The sequence below is a fragment of the Halichoeres trimaculatus genome, unplaced genomic scaffold, assembly GCF_033239565.1.
Source record: "Halichoeres trimaculatus isolate MK-OKI-2021-1 unplaced genomic scaffold, fHalTri1.1 fHalTri1_scaffold_15, whole genome shotgun sequence".
NCBI lineage: Eukaryota > Metazoa > Chordata > Actinopteri > Labriformes > Labridae > Halichoeres > Halichoeres trimaculatus.
In genome coordinates this window covers 19471507-19493374 of record NW_027437193.1, presented here as the reverse complement: position 1 = coordinate 19493374, position 21868 = coordinate 19471507, and the positions used below count along the sequence as shown (strand labels likewise).

Here is a 21868-nt window from a genome sequence, read left to right as displayed (position 1 = left end):
AGCAAGTCTGATCTGATTGGTCCACCGAAGCAGATACCCCCGAAACCCCCTCCCCGCCCACTCTCCAGCAGCGGGGAGGAGAATGCCGAAGTTTTTGGCTGTAGACAGCCACATAGTTCCATGCTCAAGCTTTCCATCTCGGGAGAAGACAAGTCTAAGTGGCTAGAGTTCATTTATGAGGGAAATGTGCCAGCTACACTCAGTAAAACTGTGCATGTGTGTGCTAGTCACTTCACGGCCGACTGCTTTTCCAACTTTGGACAGTACAACAGAGGGCTAGCGAATAGACTGGTCCTGAATCCAGGTGCATTACCAACCATCCACCAACAAACCTCAGACCCTGGAAATGTGAGTATTTTAAATGCTGTGTGCTGTGGAGCAGATGTAAGAGCTTTCCCTCAGTGTCCCCCCTGTCTCTGTGTTAGCTTCAGGATGCTAACTTTAGCTGTGGTTAGCCTGTTATTTTGGCCTGTGATGTTACAGGAAACCAGCTTCGCTGTTTTCTGAACATTGTGCACTCGGAGCTTGTGGCGCTGCTCTCAGTGGGAAGAGCGGGGCGGTATCAGCAGTGGCTCATTTACATATGAAGACCACACCCACTAAATCAGACTATTCTGAATAGAGGGGCTATGAGGGCCTGGAAACAATGCTGCTGTGCTTGATTATTGGCATTTTGGACCAAAACATGTTACTACCATTTCATGAAGACATCAATGATCCATATTAAACTGCAGAAAAAGAGAATAATAGAGGACCTTTAACACTAGTGTTAATGGGGACTTTAAAAGCCAGCCCCAAGTGGACATTTGAGGAACTACAGTTTATTGCACTTCTGCCCTGGCTTCATATCTAAACACTGGATGTTAGTGTTTAATTTGTGCACAACAAAGGAAAATGATACATCTCTTGATGGCTGAATTCCTCGCAGGTGTCAGGTGATGTGAATATGGCCACTTTATCCCAGTGTCATAGCTTTTGGAAAATTTAAATACAGATCAGAGCTTTCATGAATGTTTTATGTGAACGTTTACATCTGCTGTCACAGGTCTGCTGTGATAAGGCCTGTTTTTGGTAAAGTTAACAGTTGTATTTGTTTTGTTTCTAGCACTACTCGGCTGTAACCAACAGGACAGTGACCTTACACCAGTCTGTAATACACAACCTGTCACAGATGTCTCTTATTATTAATCAGGAAGTACCCTCATTGCTCCTTCAGTAGGTCACCAAAAAGATCCTCTTACATTAACAAAATCAACTCTTCAAAAACAGAAGTAGCAAGCAAATCATTTCAGTAAAAATATTACAGTCACAGTTATTCAAAGGATAAAACCTGAGCATCTCTGAAAGCATTTAAAAAATGGTCACATTTAAACAAAAGCCAGGATAACTGTACATGCTAAAAACTCCCTTTAGATACAAATAATGAGACACTATTCCGCTCCCAATATCCATAAATCATTGTTGTTAACCTCATACATTATCTTTGAGTTTGAAGATTTCTGTTTTCTGCATTTTCCTAATTATTGAAAGTTGAACGCAAATCAAACTAAAAACAGTTTACTAATTAATTAATTAATTAATTAATTAATTAATTAATTAATTTATTTATTTATTTATGTCAAGCTTAAACTCAGTTGATACATCTTTTTATTGATATTTTCAGGCAGCTTGGATCAATATCAAATTTATTGTCGCTTCCAAGAACACGCCTTGGCAAGCATGGACTAAACACAATATAATGCAATACAATACAATACTATACAATACTATGCAAAACTATACAATACAGTACATTACAAAAAAATACATTATAATACCAGAGGCAGCTACTTCGTTATAAAGTGAAGACGTCCTGGGGCACAGAGGGCCTAGTGGTCTAGGTTGCTCCCCATGAGGTGGCCTGGGTTCAAATCCAGCCTGTGGCCAGTTTCTCACATGTCCTTCCCTACTCTCACCCTGTTTCTCACTCTACCCACAGTTGTATCCTCTTAAATAAAGGTATAAAATCCCAGGAAAAAAACAAGATGTCTGGATGAAAAGAAAAATCCAAACTCTGTAACCAAAAAAGGGAATATTTGTTGAACTTGAAGCTCTTGTGAGGAACTTTCTGTGTTGACTCTGGTGCCCCCTCTGGACCAAGTCACACCGCTTTCACTTTTAATTTAGCGTTTTCTGAGAAAAAAATAAACAAGTAAATAAAAAAAGTTTTTTTTTTCTCAAACTGTTAATCCTAATCTGTTTCACAACCAGATAAAAACTTTGCACATGAGCTTTTAGAGATAAGATAAAGAACACTCTTGTGTAAATAATGTTAGATTTAATTTATTATCAACTATGCTGTATCATCAGTAGATCTCAGAGACAGTTCAGCCAGTGGGTGGCATAACTGTTCATCACTCAGGGTCTAAAAGTTGCTTCATGAAACTGAGGGTCATAAGCAGGAAGATGTATGCTGAGTGGCGGGTATTGTGAAATTTAGTAAACAAGAACCCCCACTCTTCCTGTTGGGGTGTTGTCCACCCTGAAATGTATTCTGCATTATCAGCTGTTAGAGCTACATTATACTACTTGTTACCCAGCCAACAACAAAAATACAAACAAGCTGGCACAACGTATCAATCTAAAAATGACTGTAACCCTTCTAAAGCTCACACCATGTCGCTCTTTGTGGTTGCTCACCTCTGTGTGTGTTGTATGTTTCATCACCCGCTAGTTTCCGCACAATTTCTCACGTTGTCTTCTTTCCTCTTCCTGACTGTGATAGGCAAAAAATGGGCCAAAGGCAAAAACACGGACTAATGGCAAAAACATGGGCTGAACTGTTTGTGATAATGTTCATTCCAATCCACAGTCAGCAGTTATTCTGCAGTGGTCTGTTCAAACTTGAGATTCTATCAATAAAATGAAGAGTGAGGTTATATTAGCTCTGCTTGGTAGATGGTTGGCAGGACATAACCACGGTTCACTACCATTATGGACATATTTTACCATACATAGCCAGCTACTAATCTACACTACGAACTGAGTTTACAAAGTTTGCTTGTTGTCACGTTTCAAACAACAGGGCTACATAACTGCTGATAAATACCTTACCTCGGCGTGTTGTATCCAGTACAAAGTTGTCTTGAATAAAGAAAATTCATTTGATCTAATCTCCATTAAATTCAAAAAAAAAAAAACCCAACACGCCTGGTTAAAAGTCACATCTTCCCGGCAGTGCGTGTGAGACTCAAGGCCAGAAGGTGGCGATGCAGTCCAGTTAAAATGAATCCTCCTCACAGCATCTTTAACAAGAGCAAACAGCAACAAGATGATGATGTATTTAAACTGAAGTGTGTCATCTGCTTTGTTTATAACCCGGGGAAAGGTTGGGAAGACTCTCGGTGTGACTTTGCCCCTGTGTTTGGTGTTTCTTTACAATATGCTAATCTGTGATAGCGTCCTCACAGCTATGACTTCAGGCTGACATTAGATCACAGAGACAGAAACAAGACAGAGGTAGTGTGTTAAATATCGGAGTACAGCATGGTAAGGCTGCCTGTTGAGACATACTGCTGAATTGGGCATGCTGTCACTCCTCTGCTTAGTCACTCAGCTGTTCGTGGGGGTCTGCGTGCTGCAGCCTAATCCACTAAAATGGATTCCTCCTGTTTGTGAGGGTCCCGTCTATAAATACCTCTGACTTTACACAGTGACAGCTTCAGACAGCTGCAGCCACCAGCCAACCAACCAGAGGAGACCATCCCCCTGCCATCTGAGCCGCCCCGTGAGCTCTGACAGTCCTGCGCTGTAGTGGGGAGAAGGGAGCCCACCAAACCCAACCAGGACCAGGGGACGAACAAAATGGCTGCCCTGACAATAGACCCGGCAGAGCAGCCCCGGATGTACCAACAGACTCTGCTTCAGGACGGACTGTGTGACCTCTTGGAAAATGACAAGTTTGTGGACTGTGTTCTCAAAATCCAGGACAAGGAGTTTCCCTGCCACCGCCTGGTCCTGGCTGCCAGCAGCCCCTTCTTCAAGGCCATGTTCCTGTCTGAGCTGGAGGAGAGCAAGAAGAGGGAGATCGTCCTCAAAGATGTGGAACCAAGTGTGATGGGGATGATCCTGCGCTACTTGTACACCTCTGACATTAATCTGACAGAGCAGAACGTGCAGGACATCTTCATGGTCGCCAACATGTACCAGATTCCCTCCATCTTCTCCGTATGTGTGACCTACCTCCAGGAGAAGCTGGTTCTGGGGAACTGCTTAGCGATCTTCAGACTGGGGCTCTTGTTGGATTGTCCCAGACTGGCTCTGGCTGCTCGGGACTTCATCTGTGAACGCTACCAGGTTGTTGTGAGGGACCAGGACTTCTTACAGCTAGGCCCAAGTGAGCTGGCCCTCATTATTACCTCAGACGCCCTCAACGTGGAGCATGAGGAGCTGGTGTTTGAATCCCTGATGGAGTGGGTCAAACATGATGAAACAAACCGATTGAAGGACCTGTCCGAGCTGCTGCACTGCGTCCGTTTCAGACTCATGCCTCTGGATTATTTCAAAGAAAAAGTAGAGCGCCACCAGTACATACGCTTCAGCCAGGAGCTCAAGAAGGACCTGGATCTTGTGAAGGATGCTCATAAGGGTCGTCTCCCTAAGCCCAGGAAGCCCAGTGGAGACGGGGCAAGGAGTGGAGAAGAAAGTGAAGAGGAAGATGAGGAGGATGAAGGATACCTGCCAGGGATCCTCAACAACAATCCTCGCTTTGGGATGTTTGAGATGGACCTGATACTGATGATCAGTGACACGGGGACCGTGGCCTATGAGCCGATAGGAAACGAATGCTTTGTGGCGTCAGAGTCGACGGAAATTCCAAAGAACCACTGCAGCCTGGTGACCCAGGAGAACCAGGTGTTTGTGGTCGGGGGACTCATCTACAATGAGGAGGACAAAGACGAACCCTTCAGCTCTTACTTCTTACAGGTACGAATAAAGAAGACCATAAAGCATTATGCTGCTCCAATCTTTTCTAGTCCTTTCAGATCTGGTTCACCTGTGGTAAAATGTGATTGTTTTCCAGTTTGACCCGGTGACTTCAGAGTGGTTGGGGATGCCCTCACAGCCCAGTCCTCGATGTCTGTTCGGCCTTGCAGAAGCTGAAAACTCCATCTATGTTGTTGGAGGAAAAGAGCTGAAGGAAGGAGAGAATGTTCTGGACTCAGTTATGATCTACGACCGGCAGTAAGTTCAAAACTAATTTCCAACTTCACCAGCTGTCGCTTTGTATCCATCACTCTAATGAAAGCAGAGATAGTCTGTAAATTAATCCTTTTGATCTTAGAAAATCTTCCATTTCACTATTCACATAAACTTCCCTTCAGTTCTCCGAGTATGAAAATCATGTCACGTTGAAACATAGCAAAGAGGATTATTTGATACATTGAATGAATTTTTTATACCCTGGACCAGAGGGTCAAATCTTTTATGACACATAGAAACATTTCACTAAACTCTTAAAACATTTCATCAAACACATAAAGCATTTATGTTTGCAAACATTTCATTCAGGAAAAACGCAACAAAATATTTAGTTTTCATAAACCTTTTTTTTTTGTGCATCTTATTTAGTGCTTTTTTTTAACATTGAAATGACTTCAGCGTATTTTAATGTGAGGAATGATTTTAAATTCAGTGAAATATTTTGTTATGGTCCTCAAGTTTCTTGAGTGGCTCCCTTCAAAGCCAGCGTATTTTTATATTTTATTAATAGTTTTTGGTTTAAAAATATGTTGTTGTTTTTTCTAAAAAAAACTTTATCTTCATCATGTGTTTGAGTTCAATGTAAAATTTTGTGTTTGATTTAATGTTTTTGCATACAGTGAATTATTTTCCCACCTTGATATATTTGTGCAGTTAAGCTTCAGAGATTTATTGACCAGAGGAAATAATCTTGTCTTAATCTCACTGTGATTGAAAATAGCTTTATTTTCAGCTCTGCAGCAATACATTTCAGGGCTGAGTCACCCTTGACTTTTGTTCACTGAAATGTGGAAACTCAAAACCACCAAGCTTACTTGATGGATTTTGCTCTTTTCTTGTGCACAGGTCGTTCAAATGGGGCGAGTCAGACCCTCTACCATATGAGGTTTATGGACACGGGACAGTCTCACACAATGGTCTTGTTTATGTGATCGGAGGAAAGTCGAAAAGCAAGTATGTAGATCATCACCTGTGTGTCATTTCACCACATGAATACACATCACGACTGTTTGCCTGTGATGTCTCACATGGATACTTCCTGTCATACTGCTGCCACCAAAACCCCACAGAGTTGTATTAAATCTGATTTTGCTCTATTTATTTCTTTAAAACGACAGGAGTAATGTTGAACTTGAGAGCAAATATCTAAGTTAGTCAGAATTATGAAGATACTTTAATCAAGTCAGACAAACCAGTGATAGAGTAAGGGTGAAAGTCAAATTCGCAGAGGACGAGATGTTCTGACTTTTAATCAGTGTGATAAATCAAGTCTCAGAAACACTGCATCCTACACTTCCCACAATGCAACGGTCTTTTACTACCTGATTGAAATGTAGGCATCATGTATCAGAAATTTGAATGTTCTACGTATGTCTAAAATCAAGGTCTGTAGTCATGATGGTCCCCTTATTTCAGATACTTTCAGATCACAGTCTGTGCTCTGCTGATCAAGGGATGAAAAATTAGCCCCCAAAGTGGAAATTAGCAATGAAAGTGGCAGCGAGCTCAAACTCTAATCCCACATCTTGAGGAAAAAACTGACAAATATTGTCTATCATACACCTGAAACACACACACACAAAAAAACCCTCAAAAAAAGATATCTTTGTATTTACAGCCTAAGCAGTTTTCCCTGTGACCCATAAACTCATGCTATTTTGTACAGGAAGTGCATGAGGAGAGTGTGCGTCTACAACCCCACTAAGTTTGAGTGGACAGATCTGGCTCCAATGAAGACGGCTCGATCTCTCTTCGGTATCACAGTCCACAAAGATCAGATCTTTGTTGTGACGGGTGTCACGGACTCCGGCCTCACCAGCTCTGTGGAGGTGTTTGACATCGCCACAAACAAGTGAGTCAACAGTTTTTTATATGACCCACTTTATGTCTGTGGAGCATCTGTCCACAGTAGCCAAATGACTCATGGAGTGTGAAAAACAGATCATCAGGTCATATAACAGCACTCATCGTTCCACCATGGAGGTCACACAGTGATAAAGCAACTTATTTAATGCCAATTGCTTGCTCCTTTTGTGTGTGTGTGTGTGTGTGTGTGTGTGTGTGTGTGTGTGTGTGTGTGTGTGTGTGTGTGTGTGTGTGTGTGTGTGTATGTGTGTGTGTGTGTGTGTGTGTGTGTGTGTATGCAGGTGGTCAGACTTCACAGAGTTCCCTCAGGAGCGCAGCTCTCTCAGTCTGATCTCGATGGGGGGCTTCCTGTACGCTCTGGGGGGCTTTGCCATGATGCCCAGTGAGACCAGTGACGAGCCCGTCCCCACAGAGATGACTGACATTTGGAGGTACAGCCACCTACATTCACTCACAACCAACTCTTGAGCTTTATAATATGATTAAAGTGACTGAAAAATTACAAAAATCTAACATCTAAGGTAGTAAACAAAGTGTTATTTTAGTTTTCATATGTGACGTTTTATTTCTTCCTTTTCATCTCACCAATACACTTTTTTGAGGAAACAATTTGAAAAACAGAAAAAAACTCTGCAAAGAAAACCAAAGACCACTCTCACACTTTGAGAAAGAGCGAGACTTTCACTCGTTATCCAAAAAAACACAACTTCATAAAACTAAAACCTGTAAGAACAAGAACAAGTCTGATCCATGCTTTCTTACTAATCTCCACAATGAAACGATGTTAACAAGTGTTTCCTGTATGAACCACAGCCTGATACCTCTGTGTCATAGAGCTCCACAGATGCTCCTTTCACGCTCACTCGAGCACCAAATGTGTGTAAAAATAGACCCACACATGTGCTCCTGTAAGCTGTTTCATAAAAACCACAGAGCTCACCTGTTAAAGGAGATAAAACAGTCTTTCCCAAATAAAACCTCCTTTCTTTGTTTATTTTGAGGCTCTAATGCCTTTATTCAGAGAATATGAGGCAGTGGATGGAGGAGGAAGCTGAACAGAGAGAGTGGGTTGTGAAATGTGATAAAAGGCCACAGACTGGAACCAAACCATAGCTGCAACTAAGTGGACGAGCCTCTGTACATGAGGCATGCAGTCAAACCAAATACAATTTTTTAAAAATGTAACCGCTGAACCACAAATTGATGGCTTTAAACCTTTACTTTTGTTGTAATAACTCAGTTTTTTAACATTTAAATCTTAACTTAAAGGGATTAGCTTAGATTATTAGATTATCAGCAACAAAATATATTGATTCTAAATGCCATTTCTCAGCTTCCCTGTCTGGGTCATCCAGGACCTGATTGATTTATGGTACCTAGAAGTCCCTATGACACCATGCCAATTGATATAGTTTAGCAGTGAGAAGAGAAATCTGTGTTTCCTCTGCTGAAAACAGTTTCTAGGATAAATTTTGTCGTGTTGATGGACAGTGAAACCGGACTGTTAAAAAGAAAAAGGACAAAAGAGCAAAGGAAAGTTAAACAAGAGAGACATAGAGCATGGGCTAAAACATGGGCTAAACTGTTTGTGATAATGTTCATTCCAACCCACAGTCAGCAGTTATTGTGCAGTGGTCTGTTCAAACTTGAGAGTCTATCAACAAAATGAAGAGTGAGGTTACGACAGCTCTGATTGGTGAAGTTGTAGTTGGTAGATGAGCACTGATAGGACATCACCAGGATTCACTAATGTTACACGTTACAGACACATCTTAGAGTACCGAGATATGAGTAACTCTTAATATAGCCTGGTAATGAAATATAGTGAGTTTACTAAGTTTTCATTTTTTATGAAATGGTAGTAACATGTTTTGGTCCAAAAAGCCAATAAATCAAGCACAGCAGCATTGTTTCCAGGCTCTCATAGCCCCTCTGTTCAGAACGCTCTGATTTAGTGGGCGTGACCTTCATATGTAAATGAGCCACTGCTGATACCGCCCCGCTCTCCCGCGTCACTAAGAGCAGCGCCACGAGCTCTGAGTGCACAATGTTTAGAAAACAGCAAAGCTCATTTACCGTTACATTACAGGCTAAAAAAAACAGGCTAACCGCAGCTAAAGTTAGCATCCTGAAGCTAACACAGAGACAGGGGGGACACTGAGGAAAAGCTCTTACATCTGCTCCACAGCACACAGCATTTAAAATACTCAAATTTCCAGGGTCTGAGGTTTGTTGGTGGATGGTTGGTAATGCGCCTGGATTCAGGACCAGTCTATTCACTTGCCCTCTCTTGTATTGTCTAAAGTTGGAAAAGCAGTCGGCCATGAAGTGACTAGCACACACATGCACAGTTTTACTGAGTGTAGCTGAGATGGGAAGCTTGTGCATGGAACTGTGTGGCTGTTTACAGCCAAAAACAGAGAAGTGATGGCCCTTCAACTTCAGCATGGGAGGGGGTTTGAGTGTATCTGCTCCGGTGGACCAATCAGATCAGACTTGCTCCTGATTGGTCAAAAAAGGGAATTGCTGACGCCGGCAAATCCCCCAAATCCAAACAGCTTATTTTAGGTCAGGATTTTACATTCACAAGCACTACTAAGTACAGGTTTTGTCATTAAACATCACATTTTGTGGGCTGGGAGTTAAGCCAAAGACCCACGAATTTTACTAAAAGACTTAATAAAGTGATTTTTGCATGATATGGGACCTTTAAAAAGATCTGCATTCATTTGCTCTAAAATAAACACACACCTTGGTAAATCACTCCAGTGGTGCAAGTGCTCATGGGAAACAGAGTCCTTATCCTGGAAAAACACTAACTTTTCCAGATAGTCCTCACAGCTCTTTTAAAGATATTAAACACTTAAAAAACACAGGACCATGGAGCCTGCGGGAAACAAGTTTAACAAATATGGCTAACAATAGCAGAGCAAACACCTCCCTGCAGGTTTGAATCCACATGATGGATACGCATTGCTCCTGTATGCTGCTTTAACCAGCCTCAACTTTAACTTCATATTCTACATAAATTATTGACAAACCACACCATGAGACACCACCTGTCATCTGTGCTTGTTTACATTTGAGTTGTAGAGGGATATAGTAACCATTAAGTAAGAATCAGCCCCTGCCTAGGGTGGTTGGCCAGGCAGCAGCTTTGACACATATAACTGCCAATTTTAATATATTTAAGATTTATTAATCTTACTAATGATTCTGATGCTTCCAGATAAATGCGATGAACTATAAACATATAATCAATGAAAGCCACACATCCCCATTATATATACCTACTTTATGTCGAGTCATCCTTGTCCCTAAAAAGGATTTGGAATTGCATTTGTTTCTCCTTTTTTCAACCACATGGAGTGCCAGACTCTAAAAAGGTCTGTTTCTTTCAGGTATGATGACTCTGAGGAGTGCTGGAATGGGATTTTGCGAGAGATAAGCTATGCAGAGGGATCCACTATTCTTCCAGTGCGTCTCAACACAGTGCGTCTCACCAAGTTGTAACTAAACTAAACTGTAAAGAGTTTGTTATTGATCAAGAAGTGAATGAGAAAGAGAGAAAATTGAATGATTTTTGGGCCAAAAATAAATGGCTGAGGGTGCAAAAGATTTGGAGTAAGTCTAGATTTGTGCTCTGAAGATGAAGAGAGGGTTGTGAGAGAAGAATCAAATTGTTGTACCTTTTTTAAACAGCAGGGGGAGACATTGTGTTCTGAGTATATTAGAGCAGAGGTGAATGTCAGGTTGAATTTCACTGAATGTATTCTATGAAAAGCTGAACTGTTTATTTGTAAATTTGTCTTTTCTTATAATTACTTTTCTTTAATACCTGTTTTCTTTATTTAATGCAAAAATAAAGGGAGGGTTTACTGCTTTCATGTGATGACTCATAATTCAGAGAGTAAGCTCATCCACAGTGCAAAGAGTTTTATTCATCTTCATCTGACGTTTTGTTCAATAACATTTTTACAGCTCATTCCACGTCATGTGCAGTGAAACATATTTACACAAAACTCACAGAACAACAAACATAAGAAACTTTGTTGACATTATGCAAAAAGCATGGGATGTGAAGGGATGTGGAGTTTGAAATGTAAACACTGATTTCCAGTTGAAACCTGAGCACAATAATTCAACACCCCAAAAAACACCAAAGAGAAAAACGTTAACTGGTACACAATATTTACAACAGCTGAGTGTGACAATGAGCCTGAGGTACTTTCACTGTGTTTTAATTCAGGTTTACACACACTGGAACAAGACAGAAACAGCAGTAAACATCATACTCAAACATGACACATGGCACTAACATCTTTAGATTACAATTTAGATCAGGAGTTGGCAAAATAAGTGCTTTAAATGTTGTACAAGATAAGAAATACAGATGTGGGCTGTGTCAAACCTCACCATCACACTGTTTACATTAAGCACATTTTTGGGGTGTGCAGTTCAACCTCAAAGTATTGGTTTGTAACTGTGTATATAATGAAAATGCTTCACTGATCTTCGAACAATACAACAGTGGTGTTGACAAAGCATCAGCTGACAGATTTTTTATGACTTAGATTTTATTTGTGGTCAGGAATATATTTAAATATCTGCTGTGGTTAAACTGTTGTTTGATGGGCTGATGTATAAAACACAGAGAGGCTGTGCTTTTATAGTTTTTTTTAAACAGCACTCTAACTGTCAGATTTTTGTTGTGTATGCAGTGTTTCAATGTGGAGTGTGAGAATGTAGAAGACTGTATATTAGGGTAGCCATCATGTTCAATTCTTCAATAAGTATTACCACGTCACTTAAAATGAGAATCTATAGCCATGACTGCTGTCTGTGCGAGGCAGAGCTTTGAGTTTGAGGCCTGCATGATAGCAGTGCTAACAAAGGCAATGCTAACTCACTGATGGTTTGAGGAAGTTCAGTTTATCATGTACAGCTGAGGCTGATGGGAATTTTATCAGTTTGGAATTAGTCACAAACAAAAAAAACTGAGTTTTTTCTTTAACTGTGACAACACTAAATAAAAAGTTAAGTTAATTCAGAATTCTCCTCATTAGAACCAAAAGAAGAGACCACATTACTCCTCCTCTAGTTCCCTTCACTGGCACCTGATAATTTTTAGAATTGATCTCAGATTTTGTAGCTGACTTTTCAAGCGTACTCTGGACTTGCTCCCAAGTGCATTTCTGATTATCTCAGTCCACAAATGCCCGGTCCTAACCTGGGGTCCTCTGCCAGGGCTCTGCTCGCTGTCCCAAAATTAAGACTGAGGACAAAAGTGAGCAGGTTTTTTTCTGTCAGAGCTCCTACCCTCATGAACACGCTGAGGAGAACAGACTGGCAGAGTCCCCGTCCTCTTTAAAATCTTGCTAGAAACAGTTTTTTATCAGTGTGCTGTTATAGGAAATGTTATCTGAGCGTGTTTTAATCCTCAAAATGCTGCTTTTAGTCCTTCTCTGGCAGTATCACAGGTAGGATCGTAAATCAATTAATCTTAATCATTTTCATCTTTTCTTGTTTTTAATGTTCTTATTTTTTCTTGTTCTCTTCAGACTTCTCTTTTAGTCTTCACTTTCATTTTGTGAAAAACTTTGTACACCTGTTTTAAGAAGTGCATTATGAAGTATATTTTCATTATTAGTATTGAATATTATTTGTATCCTGTAGCTGCTGAGACGTTCCTCTCAAAAACTAGATGGTCAGTGATGTGGTAGCCTTAAAGGAAAAGTCAGGGGACAAGCAGGGTTATGAGGACGCATCAACTGGGAATAATGAAAGTCTTGAAGGAATATCCCATCAGCTTGTAAATTATGACATATTTAAGTGGAATATTTGACCTTCTGCTCGGGGAGAGGAACATTCAGAGGCTCAGTGAGATTCATCCTCCAGGGGACTATGACTGTAAAAGTGATGGTAAATCATCAAAAAGCTCTGAGATATTTCAGTCGTAACTGAAGGGATGGGGGCCAGCCAAGAAGCTTGAAACCAGCGTGGCACAATATTACACAAATCTATTCTGACTATAGAAGAAGACTACGATACATTACATAGGAAACCAACAACGCTATGAAGTGAACCGTGCATTCAGTCCAGTTAAACGAGAAGAATCTCTGCTGGCACATTTATTCCCTGTGTTGTGTACTATGGACTAATAATGAAGCACATCTGCTCCATTAGCTGCAGAAATAGTAAAAACAAACATCTGCAAAGCGCTGTGCACCGAGAAAAAACTAAAAGCTTCTGTAATCTGAGATAAATTTCACAAGCAGGAGCTTTAGTGTCTCCTCTGGAATGTGATCCTGCAGTAATTCAGCTGAGTGTTTGCTCCGTATAAAACCGTCACAGACAGGAGCGGGACGTCCAGTGTGCTGATTATACTATAGATTCCCCCCCAGTGACTTCACTGATCATGACAGCGTGACAGTGTCATTAATGCTGCTACCGCTGGTCCCCTCAGCAACGTGAGCCATTAGGTTAAGTGCTCTGAGTTCTCTTGTGTAACACGCCTTTTTAATAAACATCTACCTCTTATAGGGCACAGCTCGTCTCCCGCTCCGTCCATCTATGGCTCAATACCAGCGGTCATGGAGGTCTTCCTCTCGGCTGTTTACTGTTGTGTGATTCAGAGGGATGATTTCTAACACAGCAGATGTTTCAAGGTTCTCATCACTCGATCCAAACAAAGCTTTACAAACTGTTTACCTGTGTATCAGGACTCAGTGTTCATCACAGTAGAAGAACAGTCCTTAATTTGGGGTTATTTTTTCTGTTCTTAGACATTATTTGTAATGTTGACTTAAAAGTTAAACCCATTTTTATGAACAAGTCCCACATTTTGAAAGTGGTTTGAGATGTTCTCCCACCTTAGTGAGGAGAGCACTTCTGATCACTTGTCTGCCTCAGCTCTAAAGTGTCAAAGTGACTTTAGTAACCAGAATCAGTTGCACTAAAACAGCACATGTGTGCCATGCTTTTAGTAAATGAAGACAAAAACAAAAAGCTGAATCAACTTGTCAGATGGTTTCAGATGGCAGAGAGGTGCTCCTGACATGCAGACGCCCGACGTGTTGTTGGGCTGCATTTGGTCAACATGGTGATCTGGGTGCTGAAGTTGTTGCCGTTGCTGCCGATGGACGGTTGCTGGTACTTTGTCCCTGCACCCAGAAACCTCTGCAGCATCCATCTGCGCCACTTACGCTTGATCTCCGCTTGTACCTGAAGGAGAGAACAAGGAGGTGGATAAACAGGATTAGGAGAGAGAATGGTACAGAAAGGGGAGGATGAAATGAGATTTAGTGACGTGAAAGGATGGTAAACATCTTTAAGAGATGTACTCACCTCTCCGTTTAGAAAGCAGTACAAGACTGCAACAACAAAACCCTGAAATAGAGAAAGATACGGGTTAAAATATCTGCTGCTGCTGCTGGAGAGAAATAGCAGTGAGATATGATAGAGCAGCTGGGGAAACACTCAAAATGCTTGTGTATGAGTAATGGCGGCAAGATTATAACCAACTTGAGACTCAGACAGGAGTTTCATCATGTAGATCTCTGGGAAATTTTCCCAGGAGGATTGGAGTTAAAATGGTTATAAATTAAAAAATACTTTCCATCTCTTCAATTCAACTAATACACTTGGCTCTTAGCATTCAGATTCAATTTCATAGTCAGTAAATCAGCAGATTCATTATCGAGCACATGAGATAAGACATGTTAGCTAAACAAACTATTATTTCATTTATCAGACAAAAATGTCTTCATATGCTGAGCTGTTATCTTCTGACTTTACTTAATCAAAGAGCAACAGCACTAGACGGCCAACCTGCAGACTGCAAATGAGGACCAAAAGCACAAAATGCTTCATGACTTTGGCTTCCTCTGTCAAACTCTTGTAAAGTTTTAAGGGATGGCAGATTCTGAACACCTGGTGTGTGTTTAGCTCACCTGAAAAGACCCCAGAATAAGATCGAACACCAGCCTCACTTGCGGGTGGATGTGGTCCGGGATGAAGGCAAAAATGATGTAGTTTATTCCAAAGAGAGGTATCAACAACAAAGTGGATTTAGCCAGTCTCCTACAAAAGAAGAAATATGTGACCCAGAGCTGCTCCACCAAAAACATAAGAATAATTATTCAAGTGACATTCTGATAACCTACGAGTACTGATGAGATTCCTTTCTTCCAATATCGGGACAATTCATCTTCTGCCGCAAAATCCGAATTATGCAGATGAAAAGGAAGAAGTTCACCTGCAAGGGTTCAGGGAGATTAAAGGACTTGTTTATGTGATTACATTATGCAGATATGTTCATCAAATGTTCTTCATTGAATGGTGTCGTGACTCACAAGTATGGTGACTAAAATAGGCGTTTTGATGATCCACCACGGCTTGTCATCGATTATTTCCCAGCAGCTGTCAGAAGAGATCAAAACGTAAGTACAAACAAATTCTTCAGAAATCAGTTATAATCTCACTCAATGCAGAATCTACTTAAAATAGTCCAATAATATCATGAAAACATCGTTTATTCTATGTAGAAAATGTATTCCTACAGAAGTTGACGTCAGCTATGTGTTAAAACAGAAAGGGGGCATGTTTACATTGTGCTGCTTCACCTCCTCTTTAACAGAGAAGTTTGAAGCTTTGAAAAATCAATGCTGTCCCAATCTACATCTTATCGTAAAATAAATGTAAAAACCTTGATTGAATGGATTTTTGAACGACTAGTTTCAATTTAATGCAAATAAGGGCTGAAACAGGTGATGAGACATTGAGGGCCTGTTTCCACTAAAAGCACTGTTGCCCTAGAAACCAATGTACTTTTTAGAAAATTTATGCAGCACAATCATAGACTGCATAAAAAATGAACGTAGTCTCCAAGACGTCAGCCGCCTGAGAGAGAGAGCCAGTCTCAAGCGGATACTCAGGAAACAGCAGATTTTAGCACTTCCGCATTGTCTCATTTTCTTAGATCGGAGGTTGCCGCTTGAGCTCAATGTTTTCAGCACTCAGAGTCTCTAAAGCTATCTTGGCTTCACTTTTCTTTAGCAGCATTCTGATCATTGCTCACTATAACTGGTTCAACTTTTAGTGCTAGTTAATATGACCATTCCCTCAAGAAGGAATGAGGACAATTGACATGAGGGAACATAATACTGAGGAAACTTGGGCACAAAGATTGTTGGACTCAAAAGACATAAGGGTGTAGGAATATGTCACTGAGGGAACACAGTATAATGAGAGAATGGGAAATTGGAAAGATAAATTGGGGATAATTAAAGTATTTTTTATTCTATTCTATTCTATTCTATTCTATTCTATTCTATTCTATTCTATTCTATTCTATTCTAAGACTGAGCAGAGAATAGTAGTGAGACAGCTAGGTTAAGGAAAAACTGAGTCAGGGAACATAGAGAGGGAACATGCTGTAGGTTCGTGTAAAATGTTGGGGACCATAGCAACAAAGATAGAGGAGTTAACAGAAGAGAGTGCACAAAAAAAGTATAAAGAAAAGAGTCATGGAACATTGGGCTGAGGGGAGAACAAGAACACATAGTGAACACAGGTCAACAAAAAGTGAGGGAACTAGAACTGAGACAATAATGTAACAAGGTAAGAAAGGGTGTGAGTGAGAGTACACAGAATCTGGGATATGGGTTGCTAGGCGCCGCCCTGTTGGCTATGTCTGCCTTTTGCAGCAGCTCTCTCTTTGTCTGTTTCTTGTAATTTTTTCATCTCTTTTCCGTAATCTTTGTATTTGGACTGGAGCATTACTTTGTATGGCTCATTTGTTGGTCATGGACACCAAGTGTTTTGTGACTTAAGCAATATTTTTACTACTTTTTCTCCTGTGTTTGTCTGGAGATCCTACATGTAACCATGGCTGCATTGTTTACATGTGAACTCAGCTGTTAGCAGCCTGTAGCATGTCAATGCTAACTGGTGCAAGGCCTGATGTCTTCCCACAAGGTGAGGAGAAGGAGGTGAGGACGACGTGCTGGTTCTCAGGTGTGAGCTAAGAAGTGATGACATCAGCCTGTCCTTCCGTCCATCGTTATTGGGAACATAAGATCTATCTTCAAGAAGATGGACGAGCTAGCCATGCTAACCCCGCAACAGAGGGGATACCAGAGGGCAGAGTAGCATCATGCTATTCACAGACATGGCTAACGGAGCTAACATCAAACACCAACACTACATTGGAAGAGCTTCACCTGCTGAAGAAGCTCAGTCCTGGACCCTGTGGAGGTGGAGGCTGGCTGAACTGGAGAATGATGGACAAGCAGTTATCATCTATTTTCTTATGGACCTTTTTGCACTTTCTATACACTTTCTTACTTTTGTTTTCTTGATTGCTGCTGTGACTTCAATTTTGTTTTACTTGTTACAATGATAATAAAGTTTTATTCTATTCTATTCTATTCTATTCTATTCTATTCTATTCTATTCTATTCTGTCTAGAAATAGTGGGATCAATGTGAAAGACTGAAGAACTGACAAAATACAGTATTAGGAAATTCCTGTGTCAGGTCACAAGGGACTTAGGGAATAGGGGGGTAAAAAGACATCAGACTGAGGGAACATTGTGCTCAGAACACATGAGGTGATGAGGAGTGAGGAAAGAAGAAAAATGCTTAAGGAGCAAATAGCACTAATAACACAGGTGAGGGAATATAGGAATTAGGGGGAACAGAAGGAACAGAAGATTGTTTTTGAGGACTAACAGGGAACCATCCAATTACTGATGAATGTTGTTTATATTCTAGAGGCTAAAAGGTATTACAAAAATCTGGCCCCAGGTTTTTGAACTTGTTTGTTGCTCACTTGCAGACTCATCGGTTAAATTACTCAGGAGCTCAGACCTCTCTCTCATCTTTCTAAGTAGGAGAACTTGCGAAATCAGTGGCTGACTCAATATTTTTGTTCCCCACTGTACATCTCACTGAGGCTTAGACCTTGCCTTGGGTTCAACTCCCACCTTCAGCCTATTAGCTGCACGTTGTCCACTCCTCCCTGTTTATCACTCTGCTCACTCCGTCCTGTCCCCTCAATAAAAACATAAAAATCTAGTTCCTTAAATGTAGCTTTATAAGGTACAGAAGCAATCAACATCCAAATCTTCACCTGTCTTAAAACCATGCCTGGATCCTGTCTGCATTGCAGTGTATTAGATCATCACAGACATCCACAGAAACAAGCTAATCCTCCCTTTGACCTCAGAGATGCTTTAAGGTGCGTAAATAAGTTATAAATCAGTCAGTTATAATGACAAGTGACTTTTATCTACTGTTAAAAAAACACAAATGATTTACTGACCCAGGATCATTTAGATAAGCTTTTGTGATCACCCAGGTTGAGATGAAGATGGTTGGGGCTCCTGAAAAAAAAGGACAAAAACAGTATTTGTTAAAGGTATTTCAAAGTATACATAAATAAAGTTTTTACTAATTGTGTCCACTGTGTTCAACAAGCAGCATATTTAGTCAACAACACCTAGAATGAAAGCTTCCTCTGAACTTGTGAGTGCTGTTAGTCGTTTGAATGATTTTATAGCTGAAGTGATATTGCATTTTGCTTATCTTTTTTTTTTTTTTTTTTTTTTTTTTTTTTTTTTGCTGCTGTGTGCTCTGCCAATATTTGCTCATCCTGGGTCCCTGCAGGAAAGTCACAGGGTTGTTTCCATTTTCCTGCCAGCAGACACAACATTGCAGGACTATTTATAGTGTGATTTTATTGCTGTGATGGAAATAAGGATGTTAGACATTTGGAGAATGTTTGCTGAATATAAATCTTTAACGCAAGTAAGAAGGGAATGTGAGGTCTGAAGAACGAGGATAAGTGTTTGAAAGATGAGAACGGCAAAAATATGTAAAACTCATCGTGTATAAAGGCTTTGCCAATATGAATGAATATGTCTTAGCATGCATGGACCTGAAATAAGAAAGTCTTTGTTGTGAGATATTTTAAAAAAGAACTATTTTTATTAACCATATATCTTTGGTGTATATTTGAATTTGTTAATTTGTTAAATTAGCTTATTTTCCTACGAGGTGCAGGATTCTTGGAAATGAAATCGTAAGAGCCCAGTGCCAGCTGGCAGCTGCTACTCAGCTTAAGCTGGCAGCAAGATGCATTCATATGCAGATGAAAAAGGTGAATGCATAAAACCGCACTTATAAATTCATTTACATGCGATCACATATGTTGTGGCTGATGTGGTAAAGACATAACAGACAGTCAGGCTGCCAGATGATCGCCTTCATTCTGGTTTGAAAATTTCCTGCTGCTTCGGAGGCAGATTTATGGATCATATCTCCTCTGAAAGATCTTGTGATCATCTTCATCAACATATGCTATAGATGCTGGCACATACCCCAACCAATCAGGATGTACCACCAGAAGTACTTCCTCTCAGAGAAGAAGGAAACGGCTAACAGTGTGTGGAGGTAGAAGCCCTCCACCAGCAGCCAGAAGTAGCTCGCCATGATCCCATAGTGAAAGAAGACCACCACGGCTTTACAGCCCACCTGCAGGACAACCAAGATGTTAGTGACTGTCTTCACCGACAGTGAATGAAGATTAATGCATCGCAGTGAGAGGATGGACACAAATGATGTCGCCTGAGGATGAAGCTTCACAGAGAAGGCTTTTAGTAAATTACCCTAAAATGAGTATTGATGTTTCTCTATTTAAAAAAACGATCTGTCAGATTTGGCGGTCATTAAGAGCAGCCATGAGGAGGCAGTCATTATCACAATAAATATAAGCATAATGCTGTAATTAGAGAAAACACTGCGTGGTTACAATACAGTGGGGTTGATTATCCTAATAATAATCTCTACCCTGATTAAATCTGCCATCAAAGGGCATCTGAGATTCATGTTTATGTATGTGAAGCCACTCAGAGAACTGAGAGATGGTTTTAGAGACTCAGCAGCTGTTATATACAATATAGATGCTGAGAGACACTCTGAGCCACAAAACACCTGCTCTGCACTCAGCGTCCACCGACAAGATCTGTCTAACAGTGGTTCCTAAGAGGGGAGGGTTCATATAACACTGATTACGTCTTCAAAACACCCTCAAAATAAAAAACTACTTAAATGTGCACATTTCAACCATCATTTAGTAAACATAAACAAAAATGGAGGTTACCGATTATAAAGAAACAACAACATGCTAACAGACGATATTTCATCTGTGATCCACACACATTCAAAACAACGATATCATTGTTGTTAACACAGGTCAGTAATAGGAATACTAGCACATAAGAAAACCTTTTACTTATCAGCTCAGGTTAGATTTTTGTCCTTTTTGTTTGTTTTTGGCTGTTTTCAACTGTTCTCTATTCCCATAAAGGCTAATAGTTTGAGAACATCTACTTTAGAAGACCCCCATTTAAGTATGCAAACTCACTCCTAAAGACATATCAGGCTTTTTTTCACACAATTAATATTCATACGCTGTCCAAACATAAACGTTCCCATCATGTTGTTTAAAATAAACAATGCAGTTAAGCTGTATGCTATCAAACCTCCATAAAAGCACAGGGTTTATTAAAGATATAGAAAAGCAAGATTGTTTAGATTGTTTTTATGTCATATTAATAAAACTGCAGCACTTCCTGTCATTTAAGTAACACTAAACTGCATCAGCAAAGAGAACTCAAGATAACGTCCCTAAATTTTAGTTATTAAAACTTTAAATCTTTCTGAAAAATGAATCAGGACACCTTTTACCTCATGGTAAGGATCAGCGATCAGAGAGAGGAATCCCACACAATCATATCCTTCTCTTGTTGGTTTTATCCAACCTGTTGGTTGCTAGGCCCACCATGGGTAGATTAATTACCCCAGTACTACATTTCAACCCACCTGCGGATGAGAGCCACATAGTTCCTTAAAAAGTCCCTAGTTCCTGGGGAGACTTCCTGGGGCTGTGAAGCAGCTTTAGACTACTAAACAGCCCAAAGCATTACCACCTCCTCAGACCCAGTTATATGCGAAATTAATACAACCTGCCCACCACATGACCCCTGATGGCCCCACTGTGTGATGTAGAAGGGCAACAAAATCCAACACATCAGTGGAATTATCAAGATGGCACCTCCTTCCCTCAGTGATCTGTCAGATCCAAGAGGCTCAGCAGTAACCCGGGGAGGTTCTGGGTCAGTGGTAGAGTCGTCCCCCCAGTCAGAAGTTTTTCAGAAGTGAGTGAATGTTTCTGACTGAGATTAGCCAGTAGCAGCCTCTGCCATTCACTGATGTGTGAATGGGTGAATGAGATGAGCAGTGTAAAGCACATCAAGTGGGCAGAACGACTGAATAGGTGCTATATAACTACAAGTCCATTTACCAACTCCCATCATACCCAAAAAAGAAAGATAGGGCAGTGTGAGGATGATGTTGGAAAAAGAGAACGTGACCACAGACAAGTCCCAAAGGTTAAGATAAAGAAAAACGATGAAAGCAGCAAGTGTACTCTGATGCTCCTTGATTTTAATCAACAGTATTCAATTTGTTTCGAAATTTATGAGTTTTAATTTGTCCTGGCTGTAGTGTGAGTATTTCCAGTTGTATCTGGCTGTCTCTCTGAGCACCTAAAGGAATTTAGACAGAATCATCTTTGTGTTGATCCCAAGAAACTGACCCAAGATACTGATTATTTTCTTTATTCAGATACAGTCCCTTTTCACGAACTGGAGGGAAAAGTAATTCTTCAACAGCTAAAGTGACATCTTACCAAGAAA

General features: G+C 40.5%; 2 protein-coding genes across 2 annotated transcripts in view; one reads left to right on the top strand and one right to left on the bottom strand.

The window, feature by feature from the left end:
- The first annotated feature begins 3843 nt into the window (after positions 1–3843).
- Positions 3844–10736, top strand: LOC141804794 (kelch-like protein 40a). Its single transcript, XM_074689412.1, has 6 exons — positions 3844–4965; positions 5063–5223; positions 6088–6195; positions 6908–7093; positions 7389–7538; positions 10509–10736. Exons 1-6 carry the CDS (start codon positions 3844–3846, stop codon positions 10618–10620), a joined length of 1839 nt encoding a protein of 612 aa, XP_074545513.1. The 3' UTR covers positions 10621–10736.
- A 428-nt stretch (positions 10737–11164) lies between these two features.
- The window catches only part of LOC141804889 (vasoactive intestinal polypeptide receptor-like), a 32619-nt gene continuing 21915 nt past the window's right edge, over positions 11165–21868 (bottom strand). The window contains exons 7-13 of the mRNA XM_074689545.1: positions 19490–19643; positions 18433–18493; positions 15462–15528; positions 15273–15364; positions 15060–15189; positions 14455–14496; positions 11165–14331 (exon numbers count right to left, since the gene is read on the bottom strand). Of these exons, the coding sequence (XP_074545646.1) occupies positions 14140–14331; positions 14455–14496; positions 15060–15189; positions 15273–15364; positions 15462–15528; positions 18433–18493; positions 19490–19643 (738 nt within the window). The 3' untranslated portion in view covers positions 11165–14139. The remainder of the gene's footprint in view (positions 14332–14454; positions 14497–15059; positions 15190–15272; positions 15365–15461; positions 15529–18432; positions 18494–19489; positions 19644–21868) is intronic.